General features: G+C 37.1%; 1 protein-coding gene across 3 annotated transcripts in view; it reads left to right on the forward strand.

Annotated features, from left to right (window-relative positions):
- LOC129765441 (optomotor-blind protein) overlaps positions 1-17,778 on the forward strand; it is a 296,805-nt gene that overhangs the window by 114,487 nt on the left and 164,540 nt on the right. For all 3 annotated transcript variants that reach the window (XM_055765767.1, XM_055765769.1, XM_055765770.1), the window contains exons 3-4: positions 5,793-5,906; positions 6,001-6,154. In XM_055765767.1, coding sequence (XP_055621742.1) covers positions 5,793-5,906; positions 6,001-6,154 — 268 coding nt within the window. The remainder of the gene's footprint in view (positions 1-5,792; positions 5,907-6,000; positions 6,155-17,778) is intronic.

Here is a 17,778-nt window from a genome sequence, read left to right on the forward strand (position 1 = left end):
TCCTCAAACTTCCTCTCTTTATCATTTCTAAAATTCGTCAGGTGAATACGAATACGGTTTCATGAAATTATCTAGCCATATTTTGAAAAGACTCGAAACATTTGTGCGTAGTGAAAATAATTCGGAATTTTCACTTATTCACTTATTCGGGAGAAGCCTATTCAGTCAATTTGCAACGATCATACATTTTGATTAAAAGTGAGGTACATTTTTGTATCAGTAGAATTTATTTTAATGTAATTAAAACATGTTAAAACACATTTATGTATTATACATGTGCGGACCGGAGAGCTATTATTACCGTTCTCATTTTCAACTAAGAAAACTTTGACAGGGATCCTAGTATAAATATCCATGAACAAAAATCAGGATCATTTCTGAAAAATCAGGAAAGAATTAGTGTTTGTGAATCTCTGAACATAGTGATAATATACAAAATTAACAACAAAGTTTGCTTATCATGGAAGAAAATTTTGTTTATTAAGCTAAATATTTTGATTTTATTGGGTCATTTATCTAGAAGTCGGAGTCGGCTATTTATTTCCGATTCCGACTCGGACTCCTAGTGATATAAAATTTTGTTCCGACTCCTCGACTCCGACTCCATAACCCTGGTACTATCGCGATGTTTGATTTTAGTAAACCTGTAAATTTAGTAAATTTAGTTTTTTGGACCGCAAGAGCTGCTTGAAGAACATTCATTACACTCATCTCTCGTTTCGTTTATAAATTTAGTTGAAACATGCATGTTAAAACTGTGGATAAAATTTTGATTCCTTGTGTTTGAAGTTTTTGTTGTCAGTTTCGATCCCAAACATTCAATCCCTGCCTCCAGTTTAGTATAAAATTCACAATTTCCATAAGGAGCAATCCCACGCCAAATCAATCTGTCGCTGCCACGACTAACTCTGATTTTGTTCAACCTTTGTATTGGGTTGGGCAATAGTTTCGTAACGTAGCTTTTATTGAAACAAAAAACAATAATTATATCAATAAGTTAATCAATTATATACTCGCCGCAGTACATTTTTTCCGCCAATTCACAACTGGTTTGGCGAGAGTAATTTGAGACGTTCTTCATCGAATTCAAGAAGGGCTTGTCATCGACGTCAAAGGCACCATTTTTGAACTTTGCAAACCAGTTCCGTCCTGTAGACCATCTCCATACACGTCGCAAATGTCCCGGGCTGCTTCGGCAGCTTTTCGACCTCGATGAAAATAAAAGAAAAGCAGGTGTCGAAAATTTTAATTTTTGCCTCTTGAGTATTAGATTTCTGAGCTTCAAAACTAATTAAAAAAAATAACTGAAAAATACAATTACCATAGTCTTGTAGAGCAGAAACAGTTCTATCGAATGAATACTTAACCTTTGCCAAACAGCAAACAAATCGTTGTAAAATAAAAGTAATATAAAAACGTATTCCCTAACCCAATACATATGGTGGTAGCTACCTAAAATCACAACTTCCATAATCAGATGACCAATTTTAAGTACGACTTTTTTTTATAATGAATTATAGAAATCGGATCAAAGCATGTTTTTATCATTAACAATTATCTAATGCATATACGGTATATAATTTGAAGTATTATGGCATCTATGTTCAGTCTGTTGACTTTGTAAATAAATTGAAATTGAAATTGAGACCGACTAATCTGAACCTCCTTTTAAGCCTCAGCCGTGAGGTTCATGGCAAAGTCTACATCCAAGATATGCATTTTACTTCCTATCTGTTATTGAATCACAATTTCAATGGTATACAATCATTACAATTTAGTCAAAAAAAAGTGTACAGTTAGTCAATAAAACATTATAATGGTTGAATGTGAATTTTATCAAAAAACTGTATTTTTTTTAAAATTCGTTCTTTTCCATACTCTTGATTGCTATAATCGAAATCAATCTGAGATTGCTTGTTTTTACGTAGGAATACATCTTCCAGTAAGGATAGGATAGGAAGGATAGGATCAGAAAATATATCACGTTTTTGTGAAATAGTTATAAAGTTGAAAGTCATTTTTGCTGCCAACGGATTCTGATGATTTGCATACCATTCAGATCGGAAACTCTCCAAGATTTATTTGATATGCTACACATTCCGATTCACGAATCCGTAAACGGTTTTAATCGACAACGTATTTCTTTTTTTTTCATACATTTATTTCGTGAATTTTTGGGCTCACCTACTTGTGCTGTCAATAGCTAGCAACTAAATTAGCACAATTTTGTATATACACTTGCGAATTAGACGCGCATGAATCGATCGCTCGAAATGCAAATGCAGTGTTAGTTCAACGGACACTGTGAGAAGAGGAAATATTGCAACTTAACCTCCCCTTGGTTTGAACTTATTAGGTCGCAGGAAGGCAGTCGCAATTTTTATTAAACAATAATCTTGATTCAGCATTCATCCGGCTAGCGACCAAACAGCGCAACATGCTGGAAACCTTATGGCCTTTCTCAAGGCTAAGAGTTCAGTTTAAGTTTTCTCTCTTCTCTCTCTCTCTCTCTCTCTCTCTCTCTCTTCTCAATTACGCAGTCTCGCTCCAACCATCGAATAGTCAAAAATGTCTTTAATGACACTAACGTTCCCAGAGGAATATTTATCGTCTCAGTAGGTTATATTTGCGTCCTTAGTTGAGTTTTCTTATGCCAAATAACACACCTTCAATGTATTCTGTGTGGAAAACTCTAGAATATGAGAATCAAGCCCAAACTCTCGGCATGGTAATATGTGATGCTTACCACTCGACCACTGGTCGCAATGTGTTAGCTGCAAAAAGTCCGCCTTGTTAAGGGGTGGCCCCTGTCTGGAAGGTCGGAAAATAATTAATTTTCGTGATTTTTTTATCGGTTGTTACGGATAAAGTGAAGTTATCGGGTATTTTGGTTATTGTTTAAGGTATATACGAAGATGTATTTTCCATTTTTTGGGTGCACAAATAATGGTTATAACGCTGTTGACAGCTGGATTCGTTGATGCTCTCTGAAAATCGGTACCTTGCTGGTGGTATCGGTTCTGAACAACGGGGTGTCGTAGAACAAATTCAATGAATATTTTGAAAATTTAAGACAATTTCTAAAGCGTTACATAGGGGTTTTTCAAAATATGAAAAATTGCCAAAATGGCAGCCATTTTTGCTAAAAAAATGGCTTATTTTAGAAAAATCGCTGTTTAGATGTTCATAAAAAATTAAAAAATTAGATATCAAAAAACGGCTATGTAACGCTTTAGTTAATCCATCTTTACACGCTGATAAAACATTTCAGATCCTGAGATATCGATACCACCAGTTGAAAAAAAACGTGTTTCAAAATCCGTACAGCAATGCACAATGGTCCAGGAGATGCATTTAAGTAGAAATTAGCGTTTAGAGCTCGACAGTTATTCTCTAGACAATAACTATCTTAGACAAAGTTGTTACTCATGATAGAGCACTCGCTTTTATGTTATCAAAAATAGGGTGACCAAAATTGTCGATGAAATAAAAAAATCTAACTTTCTTATCTTTACAGATAGAGGTAAACATAGTTCGACATTGTTGTAACTCCAATTATTTGAGACATCTTTTTAGAACAAAGTTTTTCTCTATCTCTTGAAATAACAGATATAGCGTTTTTTTTTCTAAGTTACGTTAGGGTCACCATGAAAAAAACAGTTTTTTTACTCTAACTTTTATGTTCTAAATTTTACATGCAAATTGTCTTCGAAAGACTTTTAGAGCTTACTAATACAAACATGTTTCGATCCAGAACTTGTCAATATCTTAACTTTACTGGAAGTTATTGATATTTCTTCCCAAAAAACACGCTCTTTTCATTTGTTTGTCATTCTTTCTGGGGCAAACATAAAAAATGTTTGTTGAAGCAATTTGGAAGAACAGAATTCACTCTATATTATATGTGATTTTCAAAACTGTTATTTTTTGTGTTTGAGTAAATTAAAATTGAAATCATGAGTTTTTGGATGAAAACCCATCAATAACTTTGAGCAGGCTAAAGATATAGACATGTTCGTTACCGAAAATTGTTGGTATTGATAAGCTCTAAAAGTCGTACGAAGACCATTTTGATGTAGAATTTTAAATATCAAAGTTAGAGTAAAAAAACAAATCACACATCATGTAGAGTGAAATATGCTCTTTCAAATGCCGCCAATAAACTATGTTTACGTTCGCCCCAGAGAGAATGACAAACAAATGAAAAGAGCATATTTTTTGGGAAGAAATATCAATAACTTTGAGTAAAGTTGAGATATTGACAAGTTCTGCATCGAAAAATGTTTGTATTAGTAAGCTCTAAAAGTTTTTCGAAGACAGTTTGCATGTAAAATTTGAAACATAAAAGATAGAGTAAAAAAACTGTTTTTTCATTGTAACCCTAACGTAACATAGAGAAAAGGCGCTATATCGGTTATTTCAAAAGATGGAGAGAAACTTTGTTCTACAAAGATATCTAAAATAATTGGAGTTACAACATTGTCGAACTATGTTTACCTCTATCTATAAAGATAAGAAAGTTAGATTTTTTATTTCATCGACAATTTTGGTCACCCTATTTTTGACAACATGAAAGCGAGCGCTCTATCATGAGTAACAACTTTGTCTAAGACAGTTTTTGTCTAGAGAATAACTGTCGAGCTCTAAATGCTAATTTCCACTTAAATGCATCTCCTGGACCATTGTGCAATGGTATATCCCTTGGGGTGACCTCATACTTTTGACTGTAACTTACCAACGAAATAAAATATCGAAAAATTCTTTTCGGGCAACATTTCTGAGGGCATAAGTTTCCCAAAGATTCAAAAAAACAATTTTTTTTCAGATTTTCCAGACCGTGGTCCCCCCTTAACTGGTTGGTTTTGCTTTTCTAATTGAACTTTTTCAAGGCTAGAGGCGATAAATTTAAAAGTTCTAACCATCTCTCACAAAAATAAGGAGAAATACATACTCAGATCAGTACATACATTGGCTATAAGGGCACAAATTTTGACATGTCAACTTGTGTATTCTACTTTCGAGGGCAAGAATGAATTATGAATCTTCACAAATTATCTACTTTTTCAGGATTACGGCAACACTTTATTAATTAGTTTATATGAGAATTTTTCATTTAAAATGGACAGTTATATATTTTTCCTTTCTTTCTGACAACTTTCAATACTACGCCAAAAAATTGTTCTTGTTTAGAAGCAAACCAATCAAATTCCTCACGTCAAAGCACTATTTTCAAAATTTTTGAACCACTAAAAGCACTGCGATTTTCCAAGAGTATGTTCACCGTAAACTGCTTGTCGATAGCAGAAAATCAATGCTGACCGCAACTCGTAAATTCCAGGCACAATCGACATGCGAGTTTAACTTGTTTTGGTTTGTGTCGAAATCCCTTGCTAGATTGTCAAAACCAGGCAATGTTGCCAAGAATGCTTCTTTATGAATAATGAGGGTTACATTGATATTTGGATCCATTTGTTGGCAAACTCCAGTATTTATGTACCTGCTAAGACCGATAGTTGGTTTCCAAAATCATGTTTGATTACATAGCAAATTGTTGCAAATTCTTCCTTCCTTGGAAAACTGTTTTATTGAACGAAAAAGTAATGACAGTTGTGGAAGCGTATCTCGATATTCCGCCGTGTACCGACACTTTCGATTCAGGGGTTGATTTTTCTAAAAAATCAACGAAACAAGTTTATTGAAGTTCAGTGAGATTATATTGAATAATATTATGGTTTCAAACCGTGAAATCGACAACCAATAATTTAACATATTCTCTGTCTTCTCATTTCCAGACAAATGTTTCCGCAGATGAAATTTCGCGTGTCGGGACTAGATGCAAAAGCCAAGTACATTCTTCTGCTGGATATCGTGGCAGCGGACGACTATCGGTACAAGTTTCACAACAGGTAAGCTACAGGAGTAAGCAAGGATCGCAAGCCTCCCGCACTTTTGTTGATCCTCAACTCAATTGAAAAGCCACGGATTTAAACTTTCTTCCAGCCGATGGATGGTGGCTGGTAAGGCGGACCCGGAAATGCCTAAGCGGATGTACATCCACCCGGACTCGCCGTCGACCGGAGAGCAATGGATGCAGAAAGTGGTGTCTTTTCACAAGCTGAAACTGACGAACAACATCAGTGATAAACATGGATTTGTAAGTACAGTTTTCTTCTTTTTTTTTTCTTCGGAGGCATCTCCGTGCTTCATCATTCCGATATTTTTTAAATATTTGAGCTTGTCGATGATTAGTCAACCAGCTTCTGTAGAATTCAAGTATGATTCCCATCAAATGGCACATTTGCATCTGCTTAATCTGCCGATGATATTTAATTGATCACTGTGAAAGCAAATGCCATTAAATTGTCCGCACCTATGATCGAGAGAAGAAACAGCAGATTAAATACGACCAATAATAATATTTGTCATCGTTAAAGAATAGGCAGAGAGCTCTCACTGCGAGACGAGAGACCCATGAAGGTACCACACGAACATAGTTGTCAATCGAACAGAGTGGTTTTTTCCTAGATTCTGAGAGCTACTGTGAGAGAATGCTGGGATATCGCGTCGAAAGCGGACCATCAACAGCGATAGCGGCTTCTTAGGTAGCGGTTTCTTTGATATTTAGCCGCCGCGCCGCGTTGAACGTACGATTATTGACAGTGATGACACTTTGAGAACGCTCACACAATGTTAATCCATCCCAATCCCCGGTTGAAATCTCAAAAAGCAGCCGGAAAACCCCTAAGAAACGGTTGCCGGTACAACGATTTGCTTCTCTATCGACAGTTGTCAATGAGCCAAATTGAGTTGGCAACAATGCCGCTTTAGACGGGAGAAAACCAACCGCGCTGCCGATCGGGAGGCTGAGAAACGAAATTGATAAAACCCGCGTACAAACAAATCTATTTGATTTAATGTGGTGACAAAAGCTACCGACAGCCTCACATGAATTGCGCTTAATTGTGTTTACAGTAAATAGAACGGACGGAGGGAAACAAATCTTCGGTGGTCCATTAATGAGTCCACACCGGCAATCAAGCCGCGCGCCGCCGCGCTGGTTTGGATCGCCAAGGCAAAGTTTACCGCAAATGTTATTGAAAACAAGCGTCCAACATAATGGATGTTGATAAGTGCAAGTTTCGTTCTTTTTTGCCTGGCGGCATCAGCGAGTACAGACAGAGGGATTTATTTTGGAAGTTGGTCGCTACCGTTTACAATTCATTATTTGGAGGCTGTTGACTACTGCCCTGCGATAATAGTGCTCATAACGGCGTACAAAGCTTCTGCGTTTCTTGGGAATAGCTTGGTTAATCAAGTTGATGGTTAGAAGGAAAATTTCAATTTGGTTTTGCTACAAAACCACCGAAGTTACTTCACAGTTTTTTTCATTTAATGGTATTTGGATAACTATGAAAAAACATAAAACAAAATAATATTTTTTATTGTGTGAAATTTATCTGTCATGACAATCTGAATCTCATCAAATTAATAAATTCAAATTTAGATTTTTTTTAAATGACGAACGACCTAATATCGACGTCTATAAAAACCACTTAATAAAGTATTTGTCAGTAATTACTTCTGCCAAATTTCGCCTTATTTTCTCAAATGGATGGGTTGATGAACGAATTTGGTGAATCATAGATCTCTAAGATAATCAATAATATATTAATGTATCGCAATATATTTTCAAATATATATTATATACAATTTATAAATTATTTATAAATTGAAATGAATGAATGAAATGAATAAAAATCCACGTTCCCGAAATTGTGTGAAATTACTGTTTATACTGTGTTTCCTCCCACAATTTCCCATAAAAAGAATCGGAATATATACAACTGTCTCATAATTCGCTCAGCATTCCGCACATGGTTCGACAGTTGCGTAACGTGTATTCCAGAGAAAAAAGAACATAATACCATTTATCAATAAATCGAACAAAGCGGCAGAGAAAAGAATGACACCAATTCGGCTGTCGCTGACAGTGAAATCAAGATAATCGCTTGTTCCTAAATTACTCCCTACTACAACCCATTAACCGCTTGTATGCCGACCACTTGAAGGAACCCGCAGCAGGAGCAGCAGCAGCTAGGGCCAGAAGATGGTACGCTTCGCTGATGGCGATATACGAAGAAAAGGAAGCCTCCGATGAGGAGTGACATTTGTGGGTATCGCTTAAACGTTTCTATAACCCCGACGAAATTACCGGATAATGATCTCCAAACGCATGAAGAACAACTTTGAATTGATAGAAAAAAGACATCAGGACCTTTTTTTCCTCTATGGGAGCATCGTAATCCTAACCATACACACCTTGAGTTATCTCGGGAGGAGAGCCTTCAGAAGCAGAAATAGAAGCAGTAGTTGCAGACACGAAGGATATCGCTTTATTCAAACCCAAAAGATTCAATCTCTTTGCCTTCCCCCTTCGTCCATCGGCTCGAACTTACGGCGGTTCCTTTTACAAGCCCACTACACAATGAACCCGCTGCTACGATTTTTTTTTTCGACATGAAAAGGATCTGAAGAAGAGTAGATAGACAGAGAACGAGGAAAAAAGGAGCAAATGAAAACCGACCAGAAGCCTATCGCAAGGGGCACACAATGAGCTATTTTATAAAATTAGGAATATTATTTGGACATTGATCCTATTGTTGAGGAGCACTCGACTTTGAAAACTAGGTTTATTTTTTTATACCTTTCGGAGCCCGGGATTAGTGTTGAGTGCAGCTTGTCATGAAATTACAAAAATGAATGCACAAACATCCAGCGGACAACTGAAGAGCACTCCATGTTCATCTTCAGCCAAAACAACGCAACTGGGATGTGAGAGCGCTTTAGGAATCGAGTCGATGAATCCACCACAAAGCAATCAAACTGCAAGATTTACCTGAACGTGGATCACTTTAATCTCGATATGAAGAACAATTTACGGATTGCCGACGTCGGTGAACGGTCGACTGAACTTATACGGATTTCAAAAATCGCTCGAAGTTTAGATATCTTCATTTGCCGCCTTTGAGCTGAATGGATTTTGCTTAACCAGGAATGAGTACAGATTTTATCTTGTACATTCTTATTGAGATATGAAAATCCTGTGAAACACAAAACCTATCTGTGGAGCTACCAAATTCATTCAGAATGAAACTGGTTCCTTATGGAGTGTAAAAGCTCTAAAAAAGCCATTGATATAAATTTGATTATTGGCGTTAAAGAAACCCCAATGTTCTAGAATCATGTATTTTCCTATCTTCAATTTTTCAGAAAATCATTGTTCGGAAAATCCAACATTGGCCAAATCACATTTTAAGTGTTTTATCACCCTTTCGACAGTTAACTCTCTTCCGAAGGATGCATAGGATTCAGCCACCTGCCTTTCAGCTCTTGGTTCAAGTTTTTTGCGTAGTTTTGCTTCCTTCAATACGGAGAGGGGGCGGCCGTAAATGATTTTTTATAAATGTTTGACCGGCTGTATCCCATCGAAACAAAGTGTTTCACTATAACACATTTCTTCACCTCGTGATGCAAATTGTAGAATCAACAAACCATTGCGCGGAGGTCTTTCACATTTTAGCCATAACTTGAATCACTCTCAAATTCAGAATATACACTGTATTCTAAAAATATTCGTACAGCAAAACATTTTTATAACACATATTTAAACAAACAACGAAAACATTATAGTAATTTCATTATGTATTGGGAGTACAAATAAGTTTCCAGAGTTTATTGAAAAGTTCCATGTTTTATTATAAAAAAATGAGAATCTCATCTCATCTCATCCCATCTTTCTGGTAGCATACGAATTTCACGCTGAAAGCAGGACTGGTCTTTTGAGGCAATCCAGTCATCGACCCTTTTTTTTTGGCTTTTTTTGGTTTTGGAGGAAAATCGCTGCTCAGCCAGGCCATGTGTCATCGACCGGAACAAATGGTAATCGGAGGGAGCGATGTCTGGTGAATACGGCGGGTGGGGTAAGATTTCCCATTTGACACCAATTGCATGAGGCCGAGCGTTGTCGTGTTGCAGAATCACTTCGTCGTATCTATCGGCGTATTGCGACCTCTTGTCCTTCAGGGCTCGGCTCAAACGCATCAACTGTAGTCGGTAACGCTCTCCTGTGAATGTTTCATTTGGCTTGAGTAGCTCATAATAAATAACTCCGAGCATAAGCTTGGAGCCATGAATATTTTTTGCGGTTGATGTTGATGGCTGCCCGGGCTTAACCCAAGCTTTTTACGCTTAGGATTGTCATACCGTATCCACTTTTCTTCACCAGTCACGGTGCGGTGCAGGAAACCTTTTTTTCTGTCGCTGAAGCAGTTGTTCGCAGGTGAAAAAGCGCCTTTCAATGTCTCTCTGCTTCAACTCATATGGGACCCAATTGCCTTGTTTTTGAATCATTCCGAGTTGCATTAAACGATGTGAAGTGTTGTCCCATGTGTATGTTTGAAATGGCAAACCTATTGAGTCAAACGATTGGGACTTATTTGTACACCCAATACAGTAAAACCTGTTTTTGTGCGGCTTTTTTTGTGCAATTTTTTTGTGCGGTGTATGAGAAGAAGCATATTTGACGAAGTTATCGTCCATTTAGTTTTTTTTTCGATGGTTCATATGCATTTCAGTGCGAAAAAAGCATATTTGCGTCTCAATTATCCACTTCTGATATCATTCCCCTACTCTCATCAAATGCTCTAAGATTTTCTAAGCTGGTGACGTTTTGCCCGATTTTTTTATGCGACTTTTTTGTGCGGTGCCTATCCCACGCACAACAAATGTTTGCCTGTAGTATAATATACCTTTATTCAACAAAGTAAAGTAAACATTTATAAACATTTGTTTACAAATGGGCATGGCAAAGTATCCTTTAACCGAAAAAGCTAATTTCTGGGTGATTGCTGGAGAAATCTCCTGCCATTCTTCCATGAGAACTTCTTCCAGCTGATTCTTGTTCTGAATGGTATATTCTCGATTTCATTTTATTTGGCTCTAGATGATCTCATAAATTTTTAGTTAGCTTAGATCTGAGTATTGGGAAGGATGCGGGCGTGTTGATTCGACGATATAGAGATGCCATTTTTTGATAGTTTTCGAAGAGTATTAAGGATCGTTATCCGGAACGAAATGGAAATAAGATTAGTGACCCAATTTCACTGCATTTTTCGTCCAATCAAGTTCCAAAATGCCCAGATAAATGATTCGGTTCATAACATTGGGTTGGGGAATAAGTTCGTAGCGTAGCTTTTATTGAAACAAAAACATTATAACAATAAGTTAATCAATTATGATTGCCGCAGTTAATTTTTTCCGCCAATTCACGATTGGTTTGGCCACCGTTCTCTTTCAAAAGTGATTTGAGACGTTTTTCATCGAATTATATATTCATAAAATGAATATAGAAACACACTTATTGCACTTATTACCAATATATTCAATAAATACATATAAACAAATATTCAAAATTCATATACATTCAAATATTCAGTATATTCAAAAATCAAGTTTCAAGTTTTCGGATGTGTACGAATATGTTTTGAGACAATTTTGCTGTAATTATAAACTAAAATTAGAGGAAATCCGTCGAACAACACGAACCATTTTTGGTTACAGTGTAAAAACCACACAAGTAACGAATGGCATTGAAATTGCATTTTAGAATTTGACGCTAATTGGCAAGATCTTCGTATAAAAGTCAAACGAAAAAGTCTCTTGGAGTATCAAGCACCTTTCAATATTAACCTAAATCAAATGTTGCACTTATTATGATTCGATTTGTTTATGTTTTTGCTCAGAAGTTTTCTGATGACATTTCCACTCTCCATTTGAATTCGATTCCAAATAATTTAATAATAATTTTCCAAAAACTGTTCTCCTCGTCGCTTGGAAATAATCGTATGTATGACTGAGATTGAGTACATCTTCGTTTTTCGGGGCTGTTACCTTAAACGAGTTATATGATCGTTTCTTTATATCCTATTTGTTTATTTATTAAGGCTCATTAGCATTTTAGCTGTAACAGAGCCGAGTTTTAATCGTGTACATGTCACATGTTTTCTATAGAATCTATAAACTGTACATTATACAGTGGCCATTTCAGGTTTAAGAGTATTCATTCTGTTCTTCCATTGTTCAGTGACCAGACAGCGGAGTTGATACGATCATTGTTATATTATTAATAGAACAACAGTCCGATGTTTATTGCAGAGCAAAACAGTTGTATGGATGAATCGATCTCCATCGCTGAAGATTGTTGCGTGGACGTAATTATTCTATAACAGTGGTTTTCAACCTTTTTTGTTCAATTCCCCCCTTTACGAAAATTAACCTTCACCCCTATCAAGTTTTGTAAGAAAGTTTGTAACATATCAGTAAAGTTATGTAAGAATACAAACGGATTTCAAGTCCGAATTATTCTGTTACGGTGTTTTGTTCCCATCAGCAGCATTGTAGCAAATCCAGATTCACATCAATTCTACGCGAAAGACAACAACACTCGTAACGCTTATGCCGCATATCAGCATAAAAATCGATCATTTTTAGATCGATGAATTTGTTCTGAAATTGATCCGAAACTTTCGTCGCTGCCAGTCGGAAGGCATTTCAAACCATGTCCCAATTTGTTCTTTGATGTAAGGAAAATATGTTCCAACTTTAACTTGTTGTAAAAAGTCCTGACAAATGCAATCGCTTTGAAGATGACAATGGTTGGCAAAAATTGCCACAAAAACTTTATTGGATACGTTAAAATTTGCGATCCCCGGCAAACATTTCCAAATCTGAAATGTAATGTTCAATTGAACAACTTCGGAATGCCTGAAAGACTTTCGTCAATGAATGATGATGGAACAGATGACGAAACAGTACAGAAGACCATAAAAAAGGTAATTGTGTATTTTTAATTTTTTTTAATTTTTTAATATAAAATAGAAGTCATGTAAAAAATTCAAAAAATGAGTCCAAGATGGTAAAACTATTTTTGACGAACATTGTGGAAGATCAAATTTTTATGAATTTCCGAAACTTGGAATTTTTGTATGTTAACAATCATTTTTAAGCACATATGGTTTTTCGACGTTTGATGTCTCTGTCTTTCGAATACGAAGGCGGTCCGATAAGTACTTAGCCTCATGGTCCGATGGTGTCTTTATCGCAAGAGAGATTACTTATCGTGTAGTACATTCTCGTAAACGGCTACTGTCCTACGGCGTGTCCGCGGATTTTGGAAAAATGGGAAAAATGAATATTCCGCCGTCGCCACGGCCAAATTGGTAGAATTGCACTACGAACTGCTGCCCCATCCACCTTTTTCTCCAGATTTGGCCCCGTGTGACTTTTTTTTTTGTTTCCAAACTTGAAAAAGTCACTCGCCGGGCAGACATTTGAGTCGAATGAGGAGGTCATTGCCGCCACGGAGGTTCTCGACCTCGAGAAAACGTATTTTTCAGATGGATTAAAGAAGTTGACGCATCGCTGGGTCAAGTATATGAAGCTAAAAGGAGACTATGTTGAGAAATAAGTCGCCCCAAATTTTGTATTTTTTTGTTGGCTAAGTACTTATCGGTGAAAAGTTTAAGGCTAGTACAAAGTTTAAGGATTTTCAAGGTATGCCTTCTGAAGCATGTTCACTGTAAGGGTACAACAAGTAAACGATGGCTGTCAGCTGCATTTTTTAAATTTAATCATTTTTCGTTATTACAACATAACTTACAATTGTTTTGCTATTTTTGTCACAAAGATTTATATACACATCAGACCAATGTTAAATGCTGCGTTTGACAGCCTGTCAAAAAATAATTTGGTACACAAGTGCTACCATTTTTTTCCAATAAAGTCACTACTATTGGAAAACAAGTAGAATGATTTCACATACAATATATGCTTATTTTTCAAGAAAAACATTTCACGTGCCATCATATTTTAGAGTCGCCCTGTTCTCGCTTTACTCTAGCAATATTTACAGATCGTGTTCAGATTTTTATTTGCCATACAACAGAGTCTCCTCGGTTGGTCATACACCGCCAGAGGATAAGCTACCCACGGAAATCGCGTCGGCACATTTAACACCCGTTCGAGGTGGCGTCATAATCCAAACCTTACGCCAGTTGTTGCAGTCATCCTATCAACACAGCCCAATGTATGTGAGAAGTGTAAATGCAAGGGGAATGCGAGTAAATGTGTGTCTTTTGACTGTTACTTGAGATGTTTGCTTTTCTCCCACCACCTACTACCGGGGCTAGTGATGGGTTTAATCGTTCCATACAGCTCTGAGGGAAGGACAAAACGTGTTTTTTTTTAAATTCATCTATTGGAGTTTTAATGACATGAAAGATAATTCAAATTTATGTGATCGCACCTTCGTTGATGGAGAACCTGAATAAGATTCAACATAGAAAGCGGCTATCTTTAATATTTCCCACTCCACGACGTGAGTATTTCTGTCCAAATCATCATGTCACGGGCTATTTCCCATATCACCACTTGTCCCATTATTGACATCTCCGGTTCACAGGTCTGCAGATGAACATCGTGCAGTAAAGCGTAAAATTAATCAAAAGCAAGCATCTATTAAGTGTTTACCATGTGATACATTCCACTTACTGTGTTATCATCGATCCGCCGAATTTACCCAGCTCTAAAGGCGAGATAGGTTCCTTTGGCACAAGACAACCCACCGTCGACCCACAGGGCCACGTGCGTCCTTTCATGTGGTGGTGCCATTTTCAGCAACACGCCCACGGGACGAATCTTGTTCAATCGAGGTATTTTTGCTAGTTGGGAAATTGTGTTTAAATTACGCCACCATATAGAACGGAGCGAACCACTGGAGCGTATAGTTGGCACCCTTGAGAAAACTGCGTGAATCCTTTCCCCCATGATCAAACCGAACACGACAAAGACCCAAGTAGCTTTTTAATTCGGAACGGAAATAGGTTGACCCAACCCTGAGCTTCGATGGAACGCAACCTTTCTTCCCTGGGAGTTATGCACAGGAGACAGATGAAAGGTTTTTGCACAGAAAGTGTGCAATCAGTGTGTGGAAACTAGACACACTCAAACACACGCACGCACCCACATGTGGGAAGCCAATCTAACCCGAGTGCGGACCACTGGTTGACATCAAAGCAAAGACTGTGTGTTCGCCAACGCCATCGCTTCCGCCACCGCCGTCTTCGTCTTCGTCTTCGTCCAAGGAACGGAAAGACAAACCGTAAATATCATTGCCTGCTCATGTGGGATATGTCGATTTCTTGTGTCACCACCATGCCATGCTGGCTGCTCATTAACTATTCCGAGACGCCTTCTCCGATATTGGCCATAATAAACCTAATTTTGGAAGCGTAGATTATTGCGGACACGTTTCACTGCCGATTTTTGTCTGCCTCTGATCGGGTTTGTAGATAGCCTCATGTTCTGCGGCGAAGCGCGGTGTGAAGTGTATTTGTTTGACTAAACGGTTTGTATTCGTATGAGATTGTAAATTATTGTCGTATGATTCGTCAGAATGCGTTAGCACTAGGGTCGCTATTTATATTTATAGCTTCGATAAAACTGAGTGCCACCTGAGGATTGAATTTGAAAACATGACATATTTGAACAGAAACTTATTCATAATGTTTTTCAATTCTATCGATTGGTTTTATTTACAGTTTGCGTTGAACGCTGCGTTTTTTCGACAAAGTGGAATTACGTAGAGAAATTTAAATGCGGGAAATCATCACGAAGAAAATCATCAAGACGATCAAAATACTATCATTTCTGAAATATTTTCTGCTCATATAGTTTCCCACGTAATCTGACCAAAATTAAAAAATGTGTTATGTTGCTAATATTTCATTTGGTAGACTTTACCTTCGAAGGCCGCTCTTCGCTCTGCAATCCGCTCTTCGATCTTATTCCGAAATTTATTGGTCAGCTGTTTCTTGTCAATTTTCCCGAGGTTCTCGATGGGATTCAAGTCAGTTACCTGGACTTACCATTCAAGAACAGCGACTTTATTAGTTTGAAACCATGATATGACTTATGTCGACTTTTGTTTCGGATCGTTATTTTGTTGGAATTTCCATTTCAAGGACATATCCTCGTTGGCTTAAGCAACATGGACTCCTCCAATACGAATAACTAGAATAACGGATCTACACCGTACCAAGATGAACAGCTCCAAATCATTATATTATGTTGAAAAATAAATACAGGATGGAAACGGTTGCTTGTTACTAAAATAAATGTTCATAAAAACACATGGAATGATTGAAAATCAACAAAAGTGTTATTTCCTGCTCGAACCTCTCACCTTTTTCTTTTATAACCGGCCGTAGACGTTTCTTGAACGCTTCGCAACTAGCACGCACAATTTCTTGAGGCATATTGTCTAAAATATTGATCAAGAGTTTCTTGAATGTTTCAATACTATGATCTTTTGTGCTTCCAATTTTACTGAGCATATATCCCTATGCGAAGTAATCCAAATGATTAAGATCCGGTGATGAAGCAGGTCATTCTTGTGATGAAATGGATCAAATTTTAGCGACACCACTCCTGTGTTGCACTCGATTGATAAGAAGGGGCAGAATTCTGTTGAATATAGTAATTTCCATCTGGAATCAATGTCGGAACATGGAGTAACAAGTGGTTCTTCAAAACATGATCGCTGTAGCAAATAGTATTGATTTTAACTCCTCGCTCGATAAAAAGTAGTGGAAGCTTGACATTTTGCGAAATTCCACTCCTAAACATTACTCTCGACACAATCTGGAACCGCTGCATTACCAATTTATTTTTAAAACATCAGCAAGATTAGCTGCATATACTCTATCATGTTGTTGATTGTGAGTATCTAGCAACAGAGACATTTTTTCATCGGAAAAGAGAAGACCATAATCAGAAACTTGTAGATACAAAGTTGATTAACTGTCCCCAATCCAGAAGATTCAAGAATACCTAACTGTCACATAAAAAAAAATCAATTTAGGATAACTCACGGCATTGACACGAATTCCGGAGTAAGTTTCGTCGCTATTTCAGTTTCCGCTGAATTCATACCAAAACAATCTATTTCGGGTGATTTCTTGTGATTAGACATGGAAAATTACAAGTCATCGTATGCCATGTTTACACCGCAAGTTGACACATCTGACAACTATCCTAACGTTATACGCGAATATGTGTTATATTTTTTTATACTCTCAATACACAATGACACAAAAATCATGTATAAATGAATAGCATAATATGCTTTATCGATTTTGCAATTTTATTTGCGAATTAACTCTCCTAATCTTGATTCAGCTAAAATCTGGACAAGGAATTCGCTCTTTCTCTGGATAGTTTCGATTAGAGATGTGCCATCCGCTCATGAGCTGTTCATTCGAATCGCTTCATCATAGTGAGCGGATTTGGATCGGCTCGCAATCAAAACAACGCAGCTCATCAGCTCATTACGTAGCTGTTGAGGTGATGAGCTGCTGAGCTGTTGAGATGAAGAGCTGCATAGCTGTGGATCGCAAAAGCTGCAGAGAGTGTGAATTGAGAGACGCGAAAGAATTTTTCGTCTCCCGCGCTTTATGATATAACGTCAGTTTGTTTTCGTGTGTCCCTCTTCGTTCTTTAGCTTTAGCAGAGATGCCAGATAGGAAAAAGTTTTTTGTTTTGATATTATATTAAAACAAATTACTATATTATATTGTTATTTAAACATAAATTTATTTCCGCGTGCTGAATCAAAACAATTCAGAAAACCACAGGCATAAATGCTGATGATTGATAATGGTC

Source organism: Toxorhynchites rutilus, chromosome 2, assembly GCF_029784135.1.
Source record: "Toxorhynchites rutilus septentrionalis strain SRP chromosome 2, ASM2978413v1, whole genome shotgun sequence".
NCBI classification, from domain to species: domain Eukaryota; kingdom Metazoa; phylum Arthropoda; class Insecta; order Diptera; family Culicidae; genus Toxorhynchites; species Toxorhynchites rutilus.